The sequence below is a fragment of the Haemaphysalis longicornis genome, unplaced genomic scaffold (assembly GCF_048455015.1).
Source record: "Haemaphysalis longicornis isolate Haplotype H1 unplaced genomic scaffold, Haemaphysalis longicornis Haplotype H1 scaffold_4, whole genome shotgun sequence".
Taxonomy (NCBI): Eukaryota; Metazoa; Arthropoda; class Arachnida; order Ixodida; family Ixodidae; genus Haemaphysalis; species Haemaphysalis longicornis.
This window is the reverse complement of record NW_027526361.1, coordinates 5469243-5490093: the sequence shown is the minus strand read 5'-3', so window position 1 is coordinate 5490093 and position 20851 is coordinate 5469243. Positions and strand designations below refer to the sequence as shown.

The following is a 20851-nucleotide window of genomic DNA, read 5'->3' as shown; positions in this document are numbered from 1 at the left end:
ATAAGCTCTCATCATCATTAGCCCATCCTGCTGAGAGTGAATGAAAGTATTGTGGCTGGTTATGTTCAATTCCAACCAAGCCAAACACCTATCAAAATACATACTCAAAGCAGATGCAGGAGGAAGTTCTGTTGCCTAACCAGTTAGAGGAGGCGAAAGGTACTGGAGCGAAAGAAAGGGAAATAAAAGCCAAGCAGTAATTTTAAGCCTTGCCTATCATTTCATTAAGACTTCGTAAGTTGAAAGCACAATGGTACTCTAAGCAACAAATCTGAGCATAGATGAACAATAACTGAATTGTCACTTATTAACCTTATGCACACCATACTTTTAAAGGACTACGTATTAGCAGAATTTCCAAACTTGGCTCACACGGCGATCTTATCGGCTGCACTTCTCCCATGCTTGCACAGTTGGAGCTTGAGCCTCCTTGCACAAGAAGCCAGCCAGTCAGCGAATGGTTTGAGTGGTATCTTGAGTAGATATCTTTGGACAGGCAGTTGGGCTCCACCCACGAAAGTGAAGCTGCGCTCCCTGCACGGATTCTGCAGCGCCGCGTGCACAGATCGTTTCTGCGGAATAGTCAGGATACATTTCTCGGCGATAGTACTGCCCCGGGGGAAAAATTGCAGAAGCTACATGCGAGGTCGGATTGCGTTTGATGATGCCGTGCGCTACCTGACGACACTAGATTCGTGCACACGCTGACACTACGTCGCTTGCGTTGGCATGACATCAAAGATAGCTACCTTGTTAGCCACGGCGCGACACGGTGGAAAATACTGATCCCCACGTTTTATAATTGAGCCACCACGCCAGAATCAGAACACAAGGCTTGGCATGGAAGAAGCGAGGCACAAGTGGACAACAAATGCAGGCGCGTAAAGCCGATAGCACGCGAACTGCAAAACAACGTGAAGCTTACAAAATATTAAACGACAACAGTACAGTTCTAGGAGCATGTAAAAAGCGGGGCGAAGCAGCGTGCAGAAAACAATGCGTTAGGCTTACCAAGACGTGCAACAGCAAGTTCACAAAAAATACCCAATCTAAATAATTACAAGCACACCTCCCAACAAGAAAAAAGCGCCGCGAGGCAGCCGCTGTACAGGGAGATAAGGACGTAACGATGCGTCAGGCCTGCCATTCGAACCACGGGCGGAGAATATCGGGACACAAGACGCGAACACCCGGCTGCCGTCGTCTTTAGCACAAAAAAAGTAGCATGATCAAATGACGTAAAAATGACGTTTGTTTTGTGACGTCACAGGAAGTCACGTGATTACTTTAGCTTGACGTCACTTCTGCGTGGCAGCAGCTGTTGCCAGGGGGGCGCAGCTCGTGCCACGCGCGTGGCAGGAGACTTAACCTTTAAGTATATATGTCAGTTAGTTTACTTTTATTCGCTTTTGCGTTTAAAAACCTCAAATTCAAGTTATAAACACTTTTAATACTTTAAAAGCAGGAAGTTAATTACCAATAACACAATTTTCGTCAAACACAGAAATGCTGCTATTGCAGTCTGGCAACTATCACTCCCTTTTTGTGTGTTTGTTCATGGAGTTGGTTTTGTGCGGAGTGGTAGCTGGGGCGATTTGTTCAGTTTTATCTATTTCAAGCTTAAATCATAGTTATAAAAGCTTTATAGGGTGATGATTGCCCTTCCAACCTACGCGTGTGTTGAACACGCGGGAACGGGAAGAACGATCATCGCCTCAACGATCATCGCGCGTCAAAGGTGGATGACATTGCGTCCGAACAAAGTGTCGGTGTCCTTGAAGGGGAAGACGAGCGTGAAGAAGGATTTTAGGCGGGAAACGTCGTTTCTGCTGGGGTGAGTACGCATTTTTTTGTTTTTCTGTTCTTGTTCGGAACGAGTTCTGGTGCTTATGGGTCAGTTATTCGGTAGACCCCCATCTCATTTGCTCTCAGAGCCTATGCGATATAGCATACTTGTTTGGCGCCTTGGATTTACCAGTCTACCGTTTCCGCAGCCGTCAGCATCAATTTACGCTGAAGCTAGACCTTTGTTGCGATGCTCGCGCTGTAGAACGCGGCAGCTAATTATTTGACATCACGCAAGGCTCTTAAACACCGGGGCGTTTGTTTGTTATGTGTCTCTCAAACAGTGCCTTTGCGGCGACTGTTAATTCCGTGCAGTGCGCTTCGCAGCTATTACGCTCGCGAGACCGGCTGCCGCCGTCGCGACCCGTCTTGTGGTCTTCGGGCCGCGATATTCGTCGTGGTATGCGTGCCGTACTCGTGAAGCTCACATTCACATACGTGGAAATTGAAGGTGAAATGCGCGCGCGTGGTCTCGCAGGGGCGCCTGCCCACTCAACTCTATTTATATTGGAGAATCGAACTTGCAAAGGCAAGCTAGGCATTGAAATGGAGGAGCCTCAACTAGTACTATCGCGCCCAATTTGACTCGCAACAGGCGAGCGGCCGCCGCAGCTGCTCCCCGGGAGGCGGTGGCGCCTTGCAGCGAAGCACTCGAGAAGTAAAGGAAGAGGGGGTCCGCTCTTCCGATACCCATCGGCATCCCCCTTGTGCTCTGTTGCCTTTCGCGCTCCGAATGCGGTGCGCATGAAGCTGCCCGATGTAGTTCAGCTTGGCGCAGCCTTGCGACTCCAGAATTGTGGTAAGGCAAACATAGTGGCGCAGTGGCCATCAGTGACGTAGCTGAAAGCATAATAGTGCATTCCGTACCTTGAGGCATTGTCAGATTTAGAGGCAGATGCAGTAAATAAAAAAATGCGGTCAGCCAGTGTTTCACATATCTTTACTTGTGTGGAAGATTCAACGTTATCGGTATTTCGCGACGCCCTATTATTGCCAAACTGGAAGGCTTGCGCAAATGCGCTTAAGGACATTGCATCCAATGATAAAAATTATCGCTGGCGATGCGGTAATCCACCCCGAAAATTGCTGAGGCAAAAATTTATACCAGACGCAAAGGAAAGAAGCCAGCAATGGTGCGCACGGGGGATGCCGGTGGGTTTCGGAACAGCTGACCCCTCTCCCTTTACTTCTCGAGTGCTTCGCTGCAAGGCGCCACCGCCTCCCGGGGAGCAGCTGCGGCGGCCGCTCGCCTGTTGCGAGTCAAATTGGGCGCGATAGTACACACCAGTTCCGATTGAAAGCTAGGGATGCATATGGGCTGCTAGCAAGCGTTCCATGCAAATTAGCATAGCAGAGAGCTTTGCATATATCAGGCATACCCCACTCACAGAACCTGCGTGCCTAATAAATACATTACTGTGACCTAAATTTCAGTTTGGGTGTTGCGGGAATGTTCTTATTAGGGCCTTGGAGGTTACTCATTAACGATTAATAATCTGCTTAATCTAAGCATTCGTGGTTTGTGTGTGCTTTTCTTGTATTTCATCAAGTGCCACCACACTCACAGATTATGCACTTTCAGGTGCTGCTGCTGGCTGTCCGGGTTGGCTGGCTGGCTTTCAGTCCAGTTTCAAAGGCTTTGCCAGGGCCCTCCGTGGCCAACTGACACTGCACCTGCTGTACCCAAGTACTGCCTGGCCTTTCCTTGGTGCTGGGTACGCTTTGCCGCCAGGAATAGTCAATCCTTCATCCATCATCTGGCCGCTTGGACCACCCGTTCAGAAGCCAGCGCATTTGCTCAACGCATCGGTCCAGGCACCGCTGCCACATCAGCGCACCCACTGATTATGTACTTTCAGGTTAGTTATTTCATGTTGGAACCTGTCATAATGTATACCTGTTAGCAGTGCTCTAGCCCCTGGTTATTTGAAACAGTTTCATGAAGCAGTGTTGTGCATTTTGAGTGTGTCATTGCTTAGCAGGGATATCGAAGCGAATCTGGGGCCAATGGCTAAAGTGCAAGAATAGAAATTGAACTGACTTTGAAGCAAGTATCCGTATGTAATCAAGCCAAGCAAACATTTAGGATTTTCGATATGGTTTTGAATTTGCAATACAAACTGGTGTGGAGCTACTTTCCATTTTAAGTAAGCTTACAATATTATCTACTTCAGATCATACTGTTATTAATCACACTATACCGAAAAGTACATACCGCAGTCTGTAGATTTTGTCGGCACTTTTTTCGCAGTCTCTCATGACAGGCACTATTCTCAGTGATTGGAGGATAGCCGAGGTAGCACCAGTCTTTAAATCAGGGACGGTACTTCACCATTAAATTTTCCTAACAAGCACCATACGCTAGGTCAGGGAACATTTCATCCACTCTCAAGTTGCTAATTATTTATAATATCACATTCGAATATCAGCACGGTTTTCACAAGGGTTACTTGAGAATTTTTCGCGTACCCAAGCTGCAGCATAAGTGTCTGATTGATTTTCGATGGCTTCCCGTCAATGAAACGGACCAAACATACCTCCAAAGAACAGAAACGTGCGATAAGGATTGAGCATGAGGGTGATTAAACAGCGCTTCCAAAAGCAGCGTACCACCGGGCTCATTCTGGCAAATTTGCGAGGCTCTAAGTCTGCGATTTAGCGCGACGACCCATTTACGGTGACACTCAAGCGATGCAGGAAATTTGTGCAGCCAATAGACTCCGCACATGCAGACACTTGTTTTGTCATGGTGCACTTCGCACGGTTCTTGCATGAGCACTTTGCGCTTACGCTGATTGTTGGTGCAGCCAGTAACGACGTAATCACGCCTGCCCGGACAAGTAGCTTCTGAACATCGCCAAGTAAAAGGCAATGATGGCAATTTTCCCAGAATTCCGAAAATAAACATCAATTGAGGATAAAAAGGTCAGGCGTCCTGCTGGCAGGACGAAACGTGGCCTCACAGGCAATGCCTGTCAGGACAAAGTGGTGTGGACTGGCCCGCCACCTTAGCGGGTTAGGAACAGAATTGATGGGCGAACGGGACACCTCTTGGAAGAATTAAACGTTCTCCTTAGGCACTGCTAAACTTGTTGCTGCTGAAATGCCAAATAAATGACACCCGATTTTCGATGCCGTTCGGGGCGTCTGATATTCACGCATGGCACGGAGCAACAGCGTGGGACTCAGCGTCGTCTGCTCACCCCGCAGTCCGAAAGAATTGGTGGCGCCCAGTGCAGGATGGAAATTCTTGTCTATCATGTCTGCTGCAAAATATGCCCATGTGGTCGAGATTTCGGCGCATGTAAAGATGCGCAGGTTGTCAAAATTAATACGGAGCCCTCTACTATGGCTCACCTCACAGTCTGTGTAGCGTTGGTGCATTAAACCTGAGAATCAATCAATTATAATTTATGCTTCATCTACATTGAAAAGAAAACACTTGAAAATCTTTGTCCCCCAGGTGGAATCTCTGTCACCGCCACTGTATGTAATTTTATTGCACTCTTACCTCGCAGTCGTTTCCACCCAGATCCTGTGCATAATCGCTCAGCATTGGAAGCTCAGGCGGAGGATGGTCATGCGCTCAACATACCAGAACACTGTCACTAGAGCACCTCTCAAACTCTCGTACTCACTCCTCAAGAAGTGCGCAGCATGCCTGGGGGGGCACAGTAAAAACAGTGCCTCTTATCACACGCCACCACCACATGAAATATCGTTGCAGCTTTAAGTGCATAAATTTTCCTTATTCGAGCCACAGTCATTTGAAGCAATGAAAAATAAAATAAGGCAATCAGCGCGCGGAGGTGACACAGACAGTGCAAAATTACCTTATCTGAGCCGCTGTCCGCACCTGTCCAATTGTCACGCTGTGCTAGCTCGCTGTGCTAGCATTCATCGTGCAGCCTGCTTCGTGTCTGTGGTTGTAGGAGGCGTGAACAGCGCAGTGCGGAATTTCGAACCAAAAACAATGCTGGGTACTCCTTACGACAAGGCATTCGCAAACCCACAATCCTGCAGAAAGAACACCAGCCACACAAAAAGTTCCTGCTAGCACCACGCCGCAAACCACATTTCGCGTATGACCCTCGTGCACTGCTAGCCAATGAAAAAATGAAGGAGCAAATTGGCCTAGTTGTAACTAGGGTTCACTCTTTTCAATTTAAATAATTTAAAAAATCAATAACAGTCTGCTCATTTTATTTTTCTGAATCGGGTGCTAAAAAAAGGTCAGTTTTTTATAGATAGTTGCATGAGTCAGGGCAAGGCATCGTACTGCCTACTTTGTGTGCATTACAGCCATCTGACTATTTTAGCCACATAACCTTTCATCCAGATTGACCTAACAGCACCCAAATGGTTTTTTTTGCCTTTCTACCACAAAGCAATACACCCACGGTGTACTGCAGTGGGCACTTGGCAAACACTTTAATGAATTCTTGAAACGCTTGTTTAAACAAGCCGAAAGCATGTTGAGGTATGCATGTTCACCCATAAAAACTAAAAATATACATTTAAATTAAAGCTATTCGAAAATAATTTTTAGTGGATCAATGCCAAAATCTGTAAATGAATTACCGTAATATTCTGAGAAATTGTTCATGGGTACTCAAACTCTTCATTGTCTCGATCCTGGAGTTCATGTTGGTTCAACTGTTTCGGTTTTATTTTCTGCTCGCAGGTTGACATTGGGGGCGGTGTGCTAATTGAGAAGGGGTACCTGGATCAGCTGGTGCATGCGTGTGCGAGTGGCCCTGGCAAATTTGCCAGGGCTCTTTTGCGCCATGTCTTCACTGCGGAGGAGCTCAAGGGGAAAACTCTCTTTGGAGGGAAAGGCAAAGCCCAGGGCGACGCTCCTACAAAGCCAGGATTGGACCAGGTGCGGGTGAAGGCTGTGGTCGGTGAGTGCACATGATTTGCATTTAGAGTGCCAAGAACAAAGCTGTCATCTTTGTCAACTTGTAGCTAATCACCCGTTTTTCTTCATGTGCACAGTGAGATCAGTGCATCCCTTTTATGCTTTTTGGGAAAGTGTCTATTTTTGCACACTTTTATTACTAATTCTGAGAACTTGCTGAACACGTTTTCATTTTTTATAGTAAATCATAAATTCATTCTATCTCTTGCAGGCTACACGGGCCGGAAGTTTCCAGGTGTGAGCGCCGGTTACATAAAAAATAACCTATCATCGCTTTTGAATCGGGAAATAAAATAAAAAGTGCACGCTGAACACCTTGTTTTTCTTTTTGCATGTCTGCATGAGGCAGAATTTTTAGTCACATGACATGCACTACTGCCACACCATAAACTCGTGTATTGGTGGTGCGATAAAATGTAGATTCTTGTTCAACCTACAATGATCGCAAAAACCTTTGAAAGAAATCACAGCAGAAACACATTGAGCATTCGTGTAAAACTCAACAACATATCAACAGAAACGCATGGGGCACTCGTAAAAATCTCAACAAAATATCAACAGAAACGCATGCGGCACTCGTAAAAATCTCAACAAAATATCAACAGAAACACATTGGGCACTCATAAAAACCTCGACAAAATATCAATACGAAATTCAGTGGAGACTCAACGGAAAGGCAACAGAAACTCAATGGGAATTCGACGTAAGAAATTCAACGGAAAATCAATGAAACCACGGTGGCCACTTTTCCTGAAAAACTCAACACAATCTCAACAGAAATTCTTTGGATACTCAACAATGTTTGTTGAGTGAATTCAACAAAATTTCTTATGAAACTCAACAATCATTTTGGAAGTTCGGAAGCTTCCGAACCGCTGTGACCGTTCCGGTGTATAGGTGTCGGGAAGCACGACCGTCCGTACCTCGTGGTTAGAGAGCGGCCGGTACGCGTGAATGGGAGGGAAGGAAAAACTCGATTTCGCGGCGGGGCACTCGCAGCTGCCGCGGTGGGCGGACAGTCGCTTCTGCGGAACCGCGCAGCGACACGGCACACAGGCGGCGGCGGCGGCACGCCCGCGAGTGTTCGAAGGAGACGCCAAAGAAGTACGATGAGAGCAAAACAAACGGTTGGCTTATAGGAAGTGAGAGAAGGGGAGAAGTACATTGGCAGCGAGGGGGGCGCTTAGATGATTAGGCGCTTGCCCGCCGCCCATGGCGATTATTGGACGTTCCGCCGCTGCGTGCATATATAGTAGACGCGGCGCGGCTAATGCTCGCGAACTTTCCGCCCCCACGGCCCCTAGCTGTTACAGGGAGCCTGCGCGGTACCCGAGAAGCGAGCCGGGCACCTGTCGCAAAATTTCGAGGGGAAATGACTCGGCGGTAACGTCCTTATGGCCCAGGCGACGAAGGTTCGTGCGTGCGTATTCGCGCACGTCATTACCAACAGCCCAACTTTCGCGCACGAAGAGAGGGCAGGGGCTTGCGCTTGCCGGCCGCTGCTGCATTTTATGCACCAAACCACATTCCCGGTCTTTTTCCCCTTCGTCCTGCGATGCGCATAGATCACGGCGGAGAAGAGAGAAAGGGAAATGGTGGCGGTACGGGGTGGCGCTTCTTGCACGCGAGCTATAATTTGCGGCCCACTCTTCTCCGGCGGAGTTGCTCTTCTTTCCGAGAACTGCGCCGTTGCGGCGGCTCTCCTTCCACGTTTGTCTGCGCTGCAACTTACTCCGCTGCGGCTGTTTCTCTGGCTCTGCTTGGCCCTGTATGCAGGCCGCCAAGTCGGGTCTGCGGCCGAGAGACAAGGTGCACCTGCTTGTCAAGGCGGCCACAAAAAGGCTTGGATGGCAAAATAATCCGCCCTTTGTGGCGGTGGAAGCCGTACCGGGTCACTTATCAACGATTTGATGCGTGCGTCTCTGTACCTACTGCACAAGGGGTAAGATTTTCGCTCTGCAAGTTAGTGACGAGTGAGATAAAATTTCACTAGGGTAATTTTTCGTTAACTTCACTGGCTACATGTGCACTAGTGTGGCTGAGCGCAGTCAGTGTAGGCTGTAAATAAAAAAATGCCATTGTGTATTTTACCGTGGTCATGTCAGTGCCTCATCTTAATGAGCGTGGCGAAAAAAAATTGTTTTGTTTTCTTGAACAGTTTACTGGTAATCTGGAAAATTGGCAATTTTTCGGTATATATATGCTTGAAAGTAAAAAAATCTTGCCCAGTTCAAAGCAGCAGACTTGGGGTTTAGGACAGTGGCGGTCCTAAGGGAGGGGCAAGGGAGCGATAGCCTCCCCCCGCCCCCCCCCCCCCCCCTCCCCTCAAAGAGGTCCTCAGCTTCTTATTTTTTGTTTTTTTCAGCTCAGCTTCTTATGGCGACCACATTTTTCGCAGAACTGGTGCAAGGAGGGGAGCGGTTCTTCATCCCCCCTCCCCTCCGCCAAAAAAATCCCCCCCCCCCAAAACCAATCTCTGGGACCGCTACTGGTTCAGGATGTGCTGTTATTTTCTTTTCCAGGCGAAGAATTTAGTTAATCTTGGAGAAACGCACAGGGCAGACAAATCTAGGCCTCGAGCTGGAAAGCGCACCACCTGGTGGCGCGCATTTAGGTGTGTGCTAACTCCTGTGAAAATATAAATATGAAATACCTCCGCGAAAAGTGCACACGGTTAGCATTCGCTTCAGTTATAAGGAAATGTTTTAGAGCGGAAGCTGTGATACGCCGTGTCTCCCAAAATCATTTATCATGTCTCCCAAATCATGTCTGCCAAAATCAAAGCAGGGGAAGAGATATAAAGTCTACATGGGAGGCCATCCGCAGAGAGGAAAAGGTGTTGGCGACGGATCGTTTCCCCGCTGTTCACTTTTCGTGAAAATGGCCTTCACGTGACTCACATTCCGCAGTGACTGAGGCGAAGTCCACGTGCGTATAAACTGCGCGCGGATAATTATAGAGCGAGTGGCTTGCACGAACTGCCCGGTAGCATTGGCAGTGAGAAAGAAATGTCTTTAGCCAGGCTAAGATTACCTCAGTCCAGCTGCGCAGCAAAATAGAAAGGAGGAAAACAAACCTTACACGGGGAAGAACGGGGCACATTGTAAGTGGAATTTCGGGGAATCGATCGCTCTCTGCTTTTCTGTGAAAAGGCGCTCTCTGCTTTTCTGTGAATGCCTGAAGGTCGGAGTGAATGGAGTGAATCTCTCGTGGTCGGGAAGGAAAAAAGAACAATAAAATGACCCAAGTTGACACACGGTGAGTCTATCCGGTAAATTCGAAAAACAAAAAACAAAATCATGCACCCCTTTCCCCGTCAAACGGCGACGATGATTGAACGCGAAGCTTTCTCGTGACGGATTCTTTGGTTGTCGGCTGAGTTTCCTAAATCACTTCGTCGACGATGTCGAAATGGGCAATCGGATAGGCGCGAGGGATCCAAATTAGATTCCGGCCACCGCAAATGTTTTCTTTCATTTCACTCACGTCATTCATCATCATCGATATATAAGTTGGCTTTCTTGCAGGGCGTTCTCGCGTTACAGACGCCATCAGTGAGAACACCGAGGCTTCGCTTTGAAACAATCAACTGCGCGATCATTCGATGGAATTGCGATGGTGATAGACGTCTCATAGTGACTTTTAGAGGCGAAGCTGGGGCTGCCGGAGTCTCTTGTCGTCGTAGTCGTCGTATCTCGTACCATGGAGTCACGGCACTAAAACACCGGGACGCTCGTTTTCCAACGCCTCGCGCTAGAACGTGTCGTGCTTCAAAGACAATTAAGCGACTTTTACAGCAAAGCTGTATCCCTCTACCCACAACGTTTTCATCTCCGTGGGCAAAAGCGCCAAGAATACTCTTATACACTGCTTGCTTCGCCCCTTCCCAGCTTTCATGTTAGCGGAGATTGCCCGGGATTTTCTTCTGAAGCCACGGTAAACGCTGTACTAGCACCCTTACGCTGCTATTGAGGAAAAAGATGACAGAGTTGCTCTTTTTTTTTTGGCGGTAATACGTCGATGTTTGGATGATGTCACGTCATAATCTATGATGTTACGTTTTAGCGACTACTTCGACCCTGTCTGTACCGTCCCACTCTTGCACACGCTTTTCTTGGCGTCTGCGTCTGTATATTGATTCTCTGCGCTATGCTTGGTGTTCTGTCGATGACCGATTTGGATGGGCCAATTCTGTGCAATCTGTTCTTTTAGGGGCGAAACCCCTGAGGGGACCGGGCTGTCGTCGTCGTCATCGTCATCGCATGCAGTCACGGTACTCAAACACCGGGACACTCTTTTTCCAACGCCTCGCGCAAGAACGTTTCATCTTTGTGGGCCAAAACGCGTTCTAAAAGAACACACCGGGACACCCCTTTTCCAACGCCTCGCTCTAGAACGCTTCGTGCTTCAAAGACACGAGACTTTCACAGCAAAGCTGTATACCCCTACCCTCTAACGACTTCATATCCGCGTGCAAAAACGCCAAGGTGCCAAGAATACGCTTATACACTGCATGCTTCGCCCCTCCCCAGGTTTCACTTTTGTGAAGCTGGCCCGGTTTATTTTTCTTCTCTACAGCATGAGCTCGCCTCTTCATTCACGTATCACCTCGTCGGTGAATTTATTTTGAGGAGCCATCGCAATTGCGCTTACCCGCTAGCATATCAATTACGCTTCATTCCCGATTCTTTTTAGGACGAAGCACCTTAGGGGGGCTCGCGCCGTCGGCGTCACCTGTCGTCGTCGCCTCATGTCTTCGCGGTAAATCAAGTTGTCAAACGATGGTCAAAAAACAAGTGTTTATTCTATAAAACCGGTTCAAAATAAACTAACGGGACTGAAACTAATTTAAAACACAGGAATATTCAGGAATAATCGGCATAATAACAGAAATTTGTTAAATTACGTCTCAAAATTAGTATCAAGCGCCAGGTTTTCTCCTGTAAAGCATACTTCTTAGCGTGCTGCGGTGTGTGACACGAAGACAACTTACGGCCAGTCTGTCTCTCGTTTAATTGCTCAAATCCGGTTCAACGCAAGAGCGGGCGCCCCGCCCCAGCAAGCGCGCGATTGCTTTTTCCGGCGCCAAATCAGTGCGCGCCACGTGGCAAGAGAGAGACTGAAAATCTTTGAATGCACTTATACAATGCATGCTTCGCCCCTCCCCAGGTGTCATGTTTGTGGAGATGGCCCGGATTTTTTCTTGTTGCTGAAATGTAGAAATAACTTGTTTGTAAAACCACCCCCGCGTGCTCGCAACGAGGAGGCCAGTCTGTCCGTGTAAAACGCTTAATGTGTCTTGCTTGCGCCGCAAACAAACAAACAAACAAAAAAAATATTAGCAGTGGCTTAGCTCGGCTATGCCAGGATATACGTAGCGTGAGCTAAGGTTCAGCTGGTTATTCTTAGCTTTCCTGGTTGTCTAGGATTAGCTTGATTATCATGCTTACTGCTGCTTCAATGACACACACACGGTATACGCATTGTGTGACACGTATATTTATCAAGCGGCGCCGGCGCGGCGTCATCAACCGCCCCAGAGCTAAGCTTGTTCCACAGCCGCACGCAGGTGCTGCTGCGACGCACGAGCCATCGGTTCCACACCCGGCCACCCCTCGCATGATCATGAAGTTGACCGGGCCGCCAAGTACGGAACGGAGGTCGGTGAAGACGCTGGACGCGTGGGGTGTGAGGGAGACGCCGGGCAGCGAGCAAGGTTCGGTGCGCCGAGTGACGTCACTGCTCCTCGCGCATGCGCAGCACAGCTCTCCAGGAGCCATGCGAAACTGCTCAACCTCGGCCAGTGTAGCTTACGCTACAAAATGGGGGGGGGGGGGGGGGGGGGGGGGGGGGGGCTGTTAACAAAAGGCGCAAGCCTTCGAACTTGCTGTATGTTGACCCTAAACATGTCTTACCAGCGATGCAGACGTGCGTAACATTGAGGCCGACTTTACAGGGACTTGGCGTAAAGCGCTTCGCGAGGGTACATGAGCTCTTTGGAGATGTTTAATAAATGGACCTAGGACCTTCCCACTTTTCTATCAGACTGTTCATATCACTCCCGGTAACTATCGTCCCAGCAATGCTTCTGTGCGTTGTAGTGAAGACTACTTTAAATTATCTTCGTGTATAGCAGAGTGGCGTACCCATTTATCGGACAGTTCCCGCTTAAGATTTCTGGCATTTTTTCTTGTGAACAAAATTTGCTTCAGTACTTTTGTACCTAAGTCTTCTCGTTGTCATATCCTGCCTTGCTTGGAGCCCATTTTTATCTGGCTTTGAGCGACCATTTCTGAGCCTGGTATATATTATGCTACGTGAATTGGCAGCTCGGAGCTACCCTCGAAATTATTAAGTGACGCCATGGACGTACCATTTGATTGGCGTTTTTCGATGTCCCGCCTTCTCGCAGTGAGTTTCTCGCAGTGAAATCACTTATATATAACCGAACATGATCACACGATTCTCCATTCATAAGTATAGCCGAGGTGCATCTGCGGTGTTTATTATGTTTAGGGAATTTAAAGCAAAAGATGTATGTTGTGATCTTCTGATTGAACGACGGTTTACAAGTTTTGCATGCCATAATGAAAGCCACAATCTTCGAGATATGTGCTGTGCATGCCTGTGAGTTGGAACGTCTTCAAAAATTTTAAGTGCAGCGCACTTTAGGGTCTTGTGCGCCTTAAGTGTAGTGCACTAGGCGGGAAGCCCTTTACGAGCGATCGTCTCTGAACGCAACGCTTGGTAGCATGTCGTTGGGCAGTTTCTGCAAAGGTCGCTTTCTTTCCTGAAGGTTGACGACCCGTTCTTGGTTCGGAGACCACAAGATGTGTCGGACTTATTTGACGCAGAGTGCCCTGGAGGCGTCGATGCCTTCTCAATCGACATCAAGGATCTTTATTACTGTGTACGAGGTGGTCAGTGAAGGCATCGACATGTATAGAGCTATTCGTTTCCAGAATGCCTGCGGGGTTAGTGCAAGCGGTTTCATGGAACTACTGACGTTCTACCTCCGGTCAACCTTCGTCCACTTTAATGGCGAATGCTTCATCCAGAAGCAGGGAGAGTGCATGGGCCTTGCTCCACAGCTTAGCGATCTACTGTTAGCCAGCCTCGACCGACGTCTGAAGGAAGCGTTGGAGGACGGCCCCATGGTGAGGACCCTCCGGTACGTGGACGACTTCTTGGTGATCTACCGGGACAGGAATGACGCCGTAACAGAGTTAGAAAATTTGTTCGGAGCCTTCGCCTCTGTGCTTCGCGAATTCGTCCTCAGCAGGGAGCTGCCAGTTACGGGCAGCTGAGGTATCTTGACATGAGGCTGTGAATCAGCTAAGAACATGTGTGTTGGGGATACGCGCCGAGAACACAGAAGGAACTGCTGCCACACTCCTCCGCCCACTCCAAGCTCGTGAAACGACGCGGAGTGGCCACAGCCGTTTTGAAGAACGCCCTATTCAGATCGCGCCATCACCAAATAGAGGCGATGTTCCTGGACCGGGAGCGTCTGAAGCGTCTACAAACGTCTGGATACCCCGAGGACCTCATCCGCAGCCTGTCAAACAAGTTGCTGACGGAAGAGCGGGTAGGAACACGCACCAAGACGCGCAAGAAATACAGGGCCACGACGGTCATCCCATACGTTCACGGCGTCTCGCACAGATTAAAAAGATTGCGGAACGTTCAGGGGTGTGAGTTGTATTTTCTGCGCCCAAGAAGTTGGACGGCCTTTGCAAGGTGGTGAACTCGGGAGAACCGAAGGCGCAATGTTTGCAACAAGGGACACACAAGGGCGCCAAGGAGAAGTGTCTCCTGTCGCCCTTTCCCACTGCCTTCCCGTGTACCCCAGTGTATACCGCCTGCTCGCTGCACACCGCGGATAAACGGCCGATCTAGGCGTCTCTGCGGTCACCGTTTGTCACCCTTGGTGCGCACTGTGAACTGGATTGTGCGGCTTCTGCAGGGCCGAGTAGTCGTCGAAAGAATAATACGAAATGAGTTTGACGGCGACGGTGGGCCGAAACTGCTAAACAACGGAAGGAGCAAGATGCTCGCGCGTTCCTTCGGTCCACCGATGGATCTCCCGTCAAATTTTTACTGCCTAATTTTTACTTCACTGTGCAGTAATGTTTGCCAGATTTCTTTTGCTGCAATGGGCAGGTAAGACGTGTACTGAGCATAAAAAAAAGAAAAAAAGAAAGGTGGGCGGCGTCTCCAGTTCAAAGGGCCGCGAGCCGCCGTTGTCGGGTGGCCGGCTGGATGAGGCTGGGCTGCTCTTGCGCTGTTTCCGAGCAGTGAGAATGCCCGTTGAGCGGCTGTGATCCGGCCCCAGAACTGAGAACACACGGTCCGAGATACAGTCGTGATTGATAAATGCCGAAGGTTTTCTTCCCCCGCTGATTTCAGAGATACGCTTTTCGACTTTTCGTGCGCTGACCTCGAGGAAAGCTGTGCGTTGCTCCTCAAGCGCGTTCACCTTTGTTGCGACTAGCTCGCGCGGTGATTCGTCTCATATTTTTCGATCCAAATCACGCTTTGCATGCCCACCTTGTCACCCAACTAGAGCGGCTCAGGCAAACTTCGACCGGCCGCACGGTGCTGAGGCAGCCGGCTACCAGATAGCGCACGCCAGCCCCTCGACCGGACACTGTGCCACAGGACATCCGTGCGCTCATCAGGGTTGCTCGGCTTCCGCGAAACATGCACCCTGAGCTTCACGCACCGCGCAGACAAGCACGGGTACAATTCCTACAAGGGAAGTGCTCTGACCACACTCATGTGCGGTTCACGGACACGGCCCACTACGCGTCCCATCCAGCCACAGCAGTAAGCGTCATAGACGGTTCAGGCGATGTCGTTCGCAATGCGACCGTAAAAACCAGAAACATCGTTGAAGCTGAAGAAACTGCCATCGAACTGGCGACGACGTCTCCAACTTCGAATAATACCCTTCACGTAATTACAGACTGCCAACAAGCACGCAGAAACTACGGCAACGGTCGCATCTCAGTATCCGCCCTCCGACTACTAAAAAAGCACAAGGATACCCTCAACCTACTAATATGGACGCCAGGTCACGCAGGGCTCGATGGAAACGGTCGAGCACGTGCTACAACCCGAGAATGTTCCCTCCAGGCACCAGGCACCAGACCCAGAGCCTATCCAGCAGCAGTACCGTGCACATCTGCAACACCACCGCCTTGCCAGATGTGCCTAGGCACCACTGCACCAGAAGCTCACCTGAGAGAAGGCTGTTGCCCGGCGGCAACTACAGACAAAGACATGTCCCCACCTTAGCTTCCTGCATATCATTACACCCCACAATATATCCACCAACATGCCCACACTACAGCGAACATCCAACACTGTACCACACCACGTGGGCTTGACAAAACACACCAGCAGCCCCCATTATTCACACCCCAACCCTCGAGCAGTGGGAGGCCGCGCTGCGCACTTCGGTCCCTGAGGACCAGCGACAGTTGGTGGACCGGACTCGCAGGACCGCCGCTGCCGCAGGAGCCCTGGACTGAGCTTCTCCCGCTTTCAAGCGCGAACCTCTTTTACTTGAATAAAGGTTTCAGCACCACCACCCATGTTTTTTTCCCGTGTCGTCCACATTTTGTTAACGAGGCACTTCGCAGCGAGTCATAGCCGTGTAAACCGAAACTCGTGTGCTCGAAATCCATTAGTGGTAAGTGCGGTGCTATCGCACCTGTTTTAGGCGAGCCTAACTGCACGCTACTAAAAAGGGGATGCGAGTGGTTATTGCGAGCATTTATGCTCCTTGGGCGAAGCGCGTACCCGAAACTCTCGGCCGGGCGGCAAGCTCGGGTATCGGGGGCACCCCCATTTTAGTAGCCGCCAAATGCACTCTGCTTCTCTTGTTGCGGTCTCATGATAAAATGCGCGGTGTTCAAACAAAATGGCAAAACGAACTCCCGAAATAAAAAAAAAAGTATGCCCAGAGGCTTGGTAGGGACAGAGAAAATAGCAGTGTAGCTCTTGCTTTTTAATGGTCATTTAAGTGGCCCATAAGTGCAAAAAAATGTTTAGTAGTTAGTTTACGAGTACGCTTCTCAGCATTTTTTTACGGCCCGTATTTATCATTTTTGGTATACAGTGCTACGATATGGAATATTCGCGCGGTCGTCGTTTATTGTGGTTTCCATTTAGTGCACTGAGCTTTTTTTAATTACTCGCAGTTCTTTTAGGCCTTAAAAGCTGGTAAGCCTGCTTTTGCAAAAACGTGGTGCGTTCGCATACCGAATTTTCCACCTTCAGCAATGCTGGAAGCAGCAGACGGACAGTGCCCCTCGAGAAGCAGGCGTCCACTACGGGTTGGGAAAAAGAAGCAGTAGGACGCACCTCAAGGGTTGAAATCTCGGCGGGATTCCTTGAGCTCCGTGCCTTCTCGGAGAAGTGCACCAAGGCCGTAAATGGTCACTCAGAACCCAGAACAGGCCAATTGTGGCGCCTTGGTGTGAGCTCTCGGACCTGTAGGTTGACTCTAGGCTTAAGAACTTTCAAACGGAAACTAACCCCTGCAGAAGTGACTGTTATTTGGTTGATTGCAGCCGTACACATCATGGAAAGGGTTCTCGATTACTATTGCGCAGCGCCGGTGGCTAGTGACGCAGTTCCTGCAGTGGCGTTGTACGACGAGCCGAAAGCTAAGACCTCCACAAATACATACGCACGTGGCACGCAACACGGGGATTGGCCAAGAATATCAAACGCCCAGTTGCCCCCTCGAGGCAACTGGGCGTGGAGCTAGGAATTCTTTGACCACCCGCCACTCTTTTGATTTGGGGTCCGTGGCGCTTACGTAGGAACAGACTGCGAACGGACAGACTCGCCCAGCGCTTCACCCGTGGCAGTGTCATGTTGGAGTCCAGAATCGTTTAGGACTTTGGTCAGTCGTGCACGATGGCTATAAAATCTCCGGCAGGTTAATGCAGTGCACAGATGTGCGGTTATTCGCAACTTCGGAATGCACATACTAGCGGTAGTGTTTCACTGGCCGTTCCGTTATACTAGTCGAGTGAGAGTTGGAGGTGCATAGGGAATAAGTTTGCGCCTGAAATCTAACGGAATTGTAGCGATACGTTTAGAATATTGCTTTCCAGCTCTCTCGGACAAACAAGTGTGGGAGAGCGGGGCACCGAGATTCTGCTTTTGAATGCTTGAGCGTTTGTGTGCGGACTCAACTAGGAAACCCGTATACGTCCATCGGCAACGCTTCTTGTGTCGCACCTTCGCCGCGTAAGAAAAGTTCGTTAAAATGACCGAGGCCCTTCATACGTTGTGTAAACCGAGGAGAAAGTGTCTTCCTAGCAATGCATTTGCGTATGCTTGTGAAGCCGACTTTAAGGAAGCTACGTATGCACACACACAGTCTTATTTATAGACGTATTATTATGTTTGTGTTTGATGGCGCAAGTATTTATAGAAGTATTGTTTAAAGAAATGCCTTCGCACTATCTCAAAAGGCTGCCCGTGTTGCCCGTGAAGAGATGTCTCCCCAGCAGTGCATTTCTATTTACTAGTAAGCCAACTTTAGAGGGGCTCGGTTTATCTTGCGCATTCATCCGACAATTCCCACTTAGGAGCTTCTGAAAATTTTGGCCTTGCATGCATAAGTCAAAAAAGCTCTGGAAGGTTACCTGGCACATACTTAAAGAAAGAAGAAAACGCCGCGCAAACTAGACGTGGACGAAGAAAACAAGGTAAGGCAGATACAGGCGCCTGTGTCTGTCTTACTTTGTTTTTAGAGAGGAAAACTTGCGAAAAAACAAGAGAGCTCAAGGAACAGAACCTTCCTTCTGCTTCTTCTTCTTCTACTGATGGCTCTGTGACTGCATCCCGGTCCACCGCGGCTGTGGTAATTCCAAGCTTATGCGTTACCCGAGGATTCACACTAGACCACAAGACAACTTCTACTGCCACTGAGTTGGTTGCCATACGGGAGGCGATTCGTTTAGTCTCCCGTGAATCACCTCAAGCTTGGACACTGTTTTGTGATTCCAAGCCAGCACTCCAGGTCCTCAACGGAGTTATGAGGCAAGGACCCTATTATGCCCTTGCTGCGGAAGTACTCGAATTATGCTCATTGGCACTGCAACAAGGACATGTCCTCACCATTCAGTGGGTACCAGGCCATTGCGGGCTAGCTGGTAACGACTGGGCTGACCAGGAGGCAAAGAAGGTTTCTGCAAATGCAGATGTTGTACGTCTGCCCTTCGCAAGGACGGACACGACCGCCCTTCTGTTTACCATTCTCCGCCACGCCTCGGCGAATCACCGGTCCCACCCTGACAATCGTCATAGAAGATTACACCGCCTGGACCCCGACTGCAAGTTTCGGTTACCTCCTGGTATTCAGCGAAACTACGCCACGCTGTTTCACCGACTACGGCTTGGCGTAGCTTTTACCCGTCGCTACAAGCACCTCATTGGCTTTACGAGTGACCCCGACTGTGAGACATGCCATGTACCAGAGACTATTTCGCATGTTCTCTGCCACTGTCCACGCTATGCGCAACCTCGAGAACAATTAGTGAGAACATTGGCCCGTTTGGACTGTCGTGTGGTGTCGGAGGAAGTGCTGCTGGGACCTTGGCCAGACGCGAAGCGTTCCTACAGTGCATTTAAAGCTGTGCTGACATTTCTGCGCAGCAGCGGCCTCTCAGAGATATAGTAGTTGAGGCCCGTCCGGCTGAACTTTAACACATACACCGTATCGGTATAGGCATCTTCTATACATAGCCCTTCATTTATTTCTCCGCCATCTTCATCTCTCTCGTCCTCTATCCACACTCTTTCCTCCACTTTCCCTTCCCGCACACAGAATAGCTGGCCAGATATGCTACCGTCAGGCCGACCTTTCTGTGTTTATTTCATTTCAATAAAATTCCTCTCTCTCTCTACTTTGTTTTCTTCGTCCACGTCTGGTTTGCGCGGCGTTTTCTTCTTTCTTAGCTCAGCAACAAGTTTCGTTATACCTGGCACAGCTTTCAGCGGAGGGAGAAGCTAATTGTTGACAAAATATTGCGTAAAAAATCATTGCAGCGCGTTCGTGAGGGCGTAGCGTAACTTAGTGGGAAAGTGCATTTCGCGCCTACTTACCTGAACACTTTCGTAGTTCTGCTAAATACTCCCGCACAGCATCTGTTGTCTGTTGTTGGAAATGGGAGCTTGCGGCGTACAAAACATCGCATCTTAGACCATTTTTGGAGAAACACCCAAGGGGAGTAAGTTTCTTCGAAGGAAAAGTTTGATATCCTCCTCAAATCCGGCCCTATGGCTCCCGAGGAGAGCTACCTATAGCTTTATCAGAAACTACCTATAGCTTTATCAACGACGCCCTGGCCCCGGGCCAGGACGTCGTTGTATTCTGATGTACAGTGTGAACCATCTTTCTTCTTCTGTACTGGCGGTTACAAAATTATTCCGATTGGAATCGTTGCAATTCGCTCTGCTGGATTCGCTTGAATCAGACATCTGGGCCAGTTTAAAGGAGTCCATAGTTGAACGTTTCACTGCGCGAAGCAGCGAATAGAAGTCAGCACACAGACGAGCGCCATCTCACTAGAGACGCAACCATGCGGTCACATGGCCTCTCACGGGATGCTGCACGTTGGCATTGTAGGGGTTTCTTTTGTTATAATGTCAACGTTCAGCATCACGTGAAGGGCCATGTGACCGCGTGGTCGCGCGTATATCAGCTGAGTTTGCAATAAAAATTCTCCTGTGACACGGCGTTCGTCCTTACTCCTACTCGTTACTTCAGGCAGTGAATTTTTCAATTGCGGATTTCGTCCGAAGTAAAAAAGAAGACACTGTTCGCACATTTCCATAGAAATCACGGGATGCTTCCAGCGGGTGCCCATTTCTGGGCAGGCCGGCGTGTGGAGCACATTGAAACGGAATCGTGCCCATTGTCTTCAAGGATGCCACGGCGGCAGTGATGGCGCCGCCTTGCAAACACCGAGACAGCGTGCTGAAGTCGCATGTTGTACACCCCACCCGCGGGAACAAAAACTGAGGATACGAACAAGAAACGTGAAATCTGCGTAGTTT

At 49.3% G+C, this 20851-nt stretch overlaps 2 protein-coding genes across 5 annotated transcripts in view; both read left to right on the top strand.

Annotated features, from left to right (window-relative positions):
• The window catches only part of Vang (Strabismus domain-containing protein Vang), a 172481-nt gene that overhangs the window by 105995 nt on the left and 45635 nt on the right, over nt 1-20851 (top strand). The gene's annotated exons all lie outside the window — the stretch shown is intronic.
• Nucleotides 1400-7078, top strand: LOC144178159 (uncharacterized). Its single transcript, XM_077705739.1, has 4 exons — nt 1400-1834; nt 3428-3704; nt 6530-6749; nt 6978-7078. The coding sequence occupies exons 1-4, from the start codon at nt 1653-1655 to the stop codon at nt 7061-7063; spliced, it is 765 nt and encodes a 254-aa protein (XP_077561865.1). The 5' UTR covers nt 1400-1652; the 3' UTR covers nt 7064-7078.

Bases quoted from the DNA above. Each gene is read 5' to 3' on its own strand.
- LOC144178159 (XM_077705739.1), top strand. From the start codon at position 1,653: ATGATTGCCCTTCCAACCTACGCGTGTGTTGAACACGCGGGAACGGGA. The intron at 1,835-3,427 runs GTGAGTACGCAT...ATGCACTTTCAG, and splicing joins GAAACGTCGTTTCTGCTGGG to GTGCTGCTGCTGGCTGTCCG. The intron at 3,705-6,529 runs GTTAGTTATTTC...TTCTGCTCGCAG, and splicing joins CACTGATTATGTACTTTCAG to GTTGACATTGGGGGCGGTGT.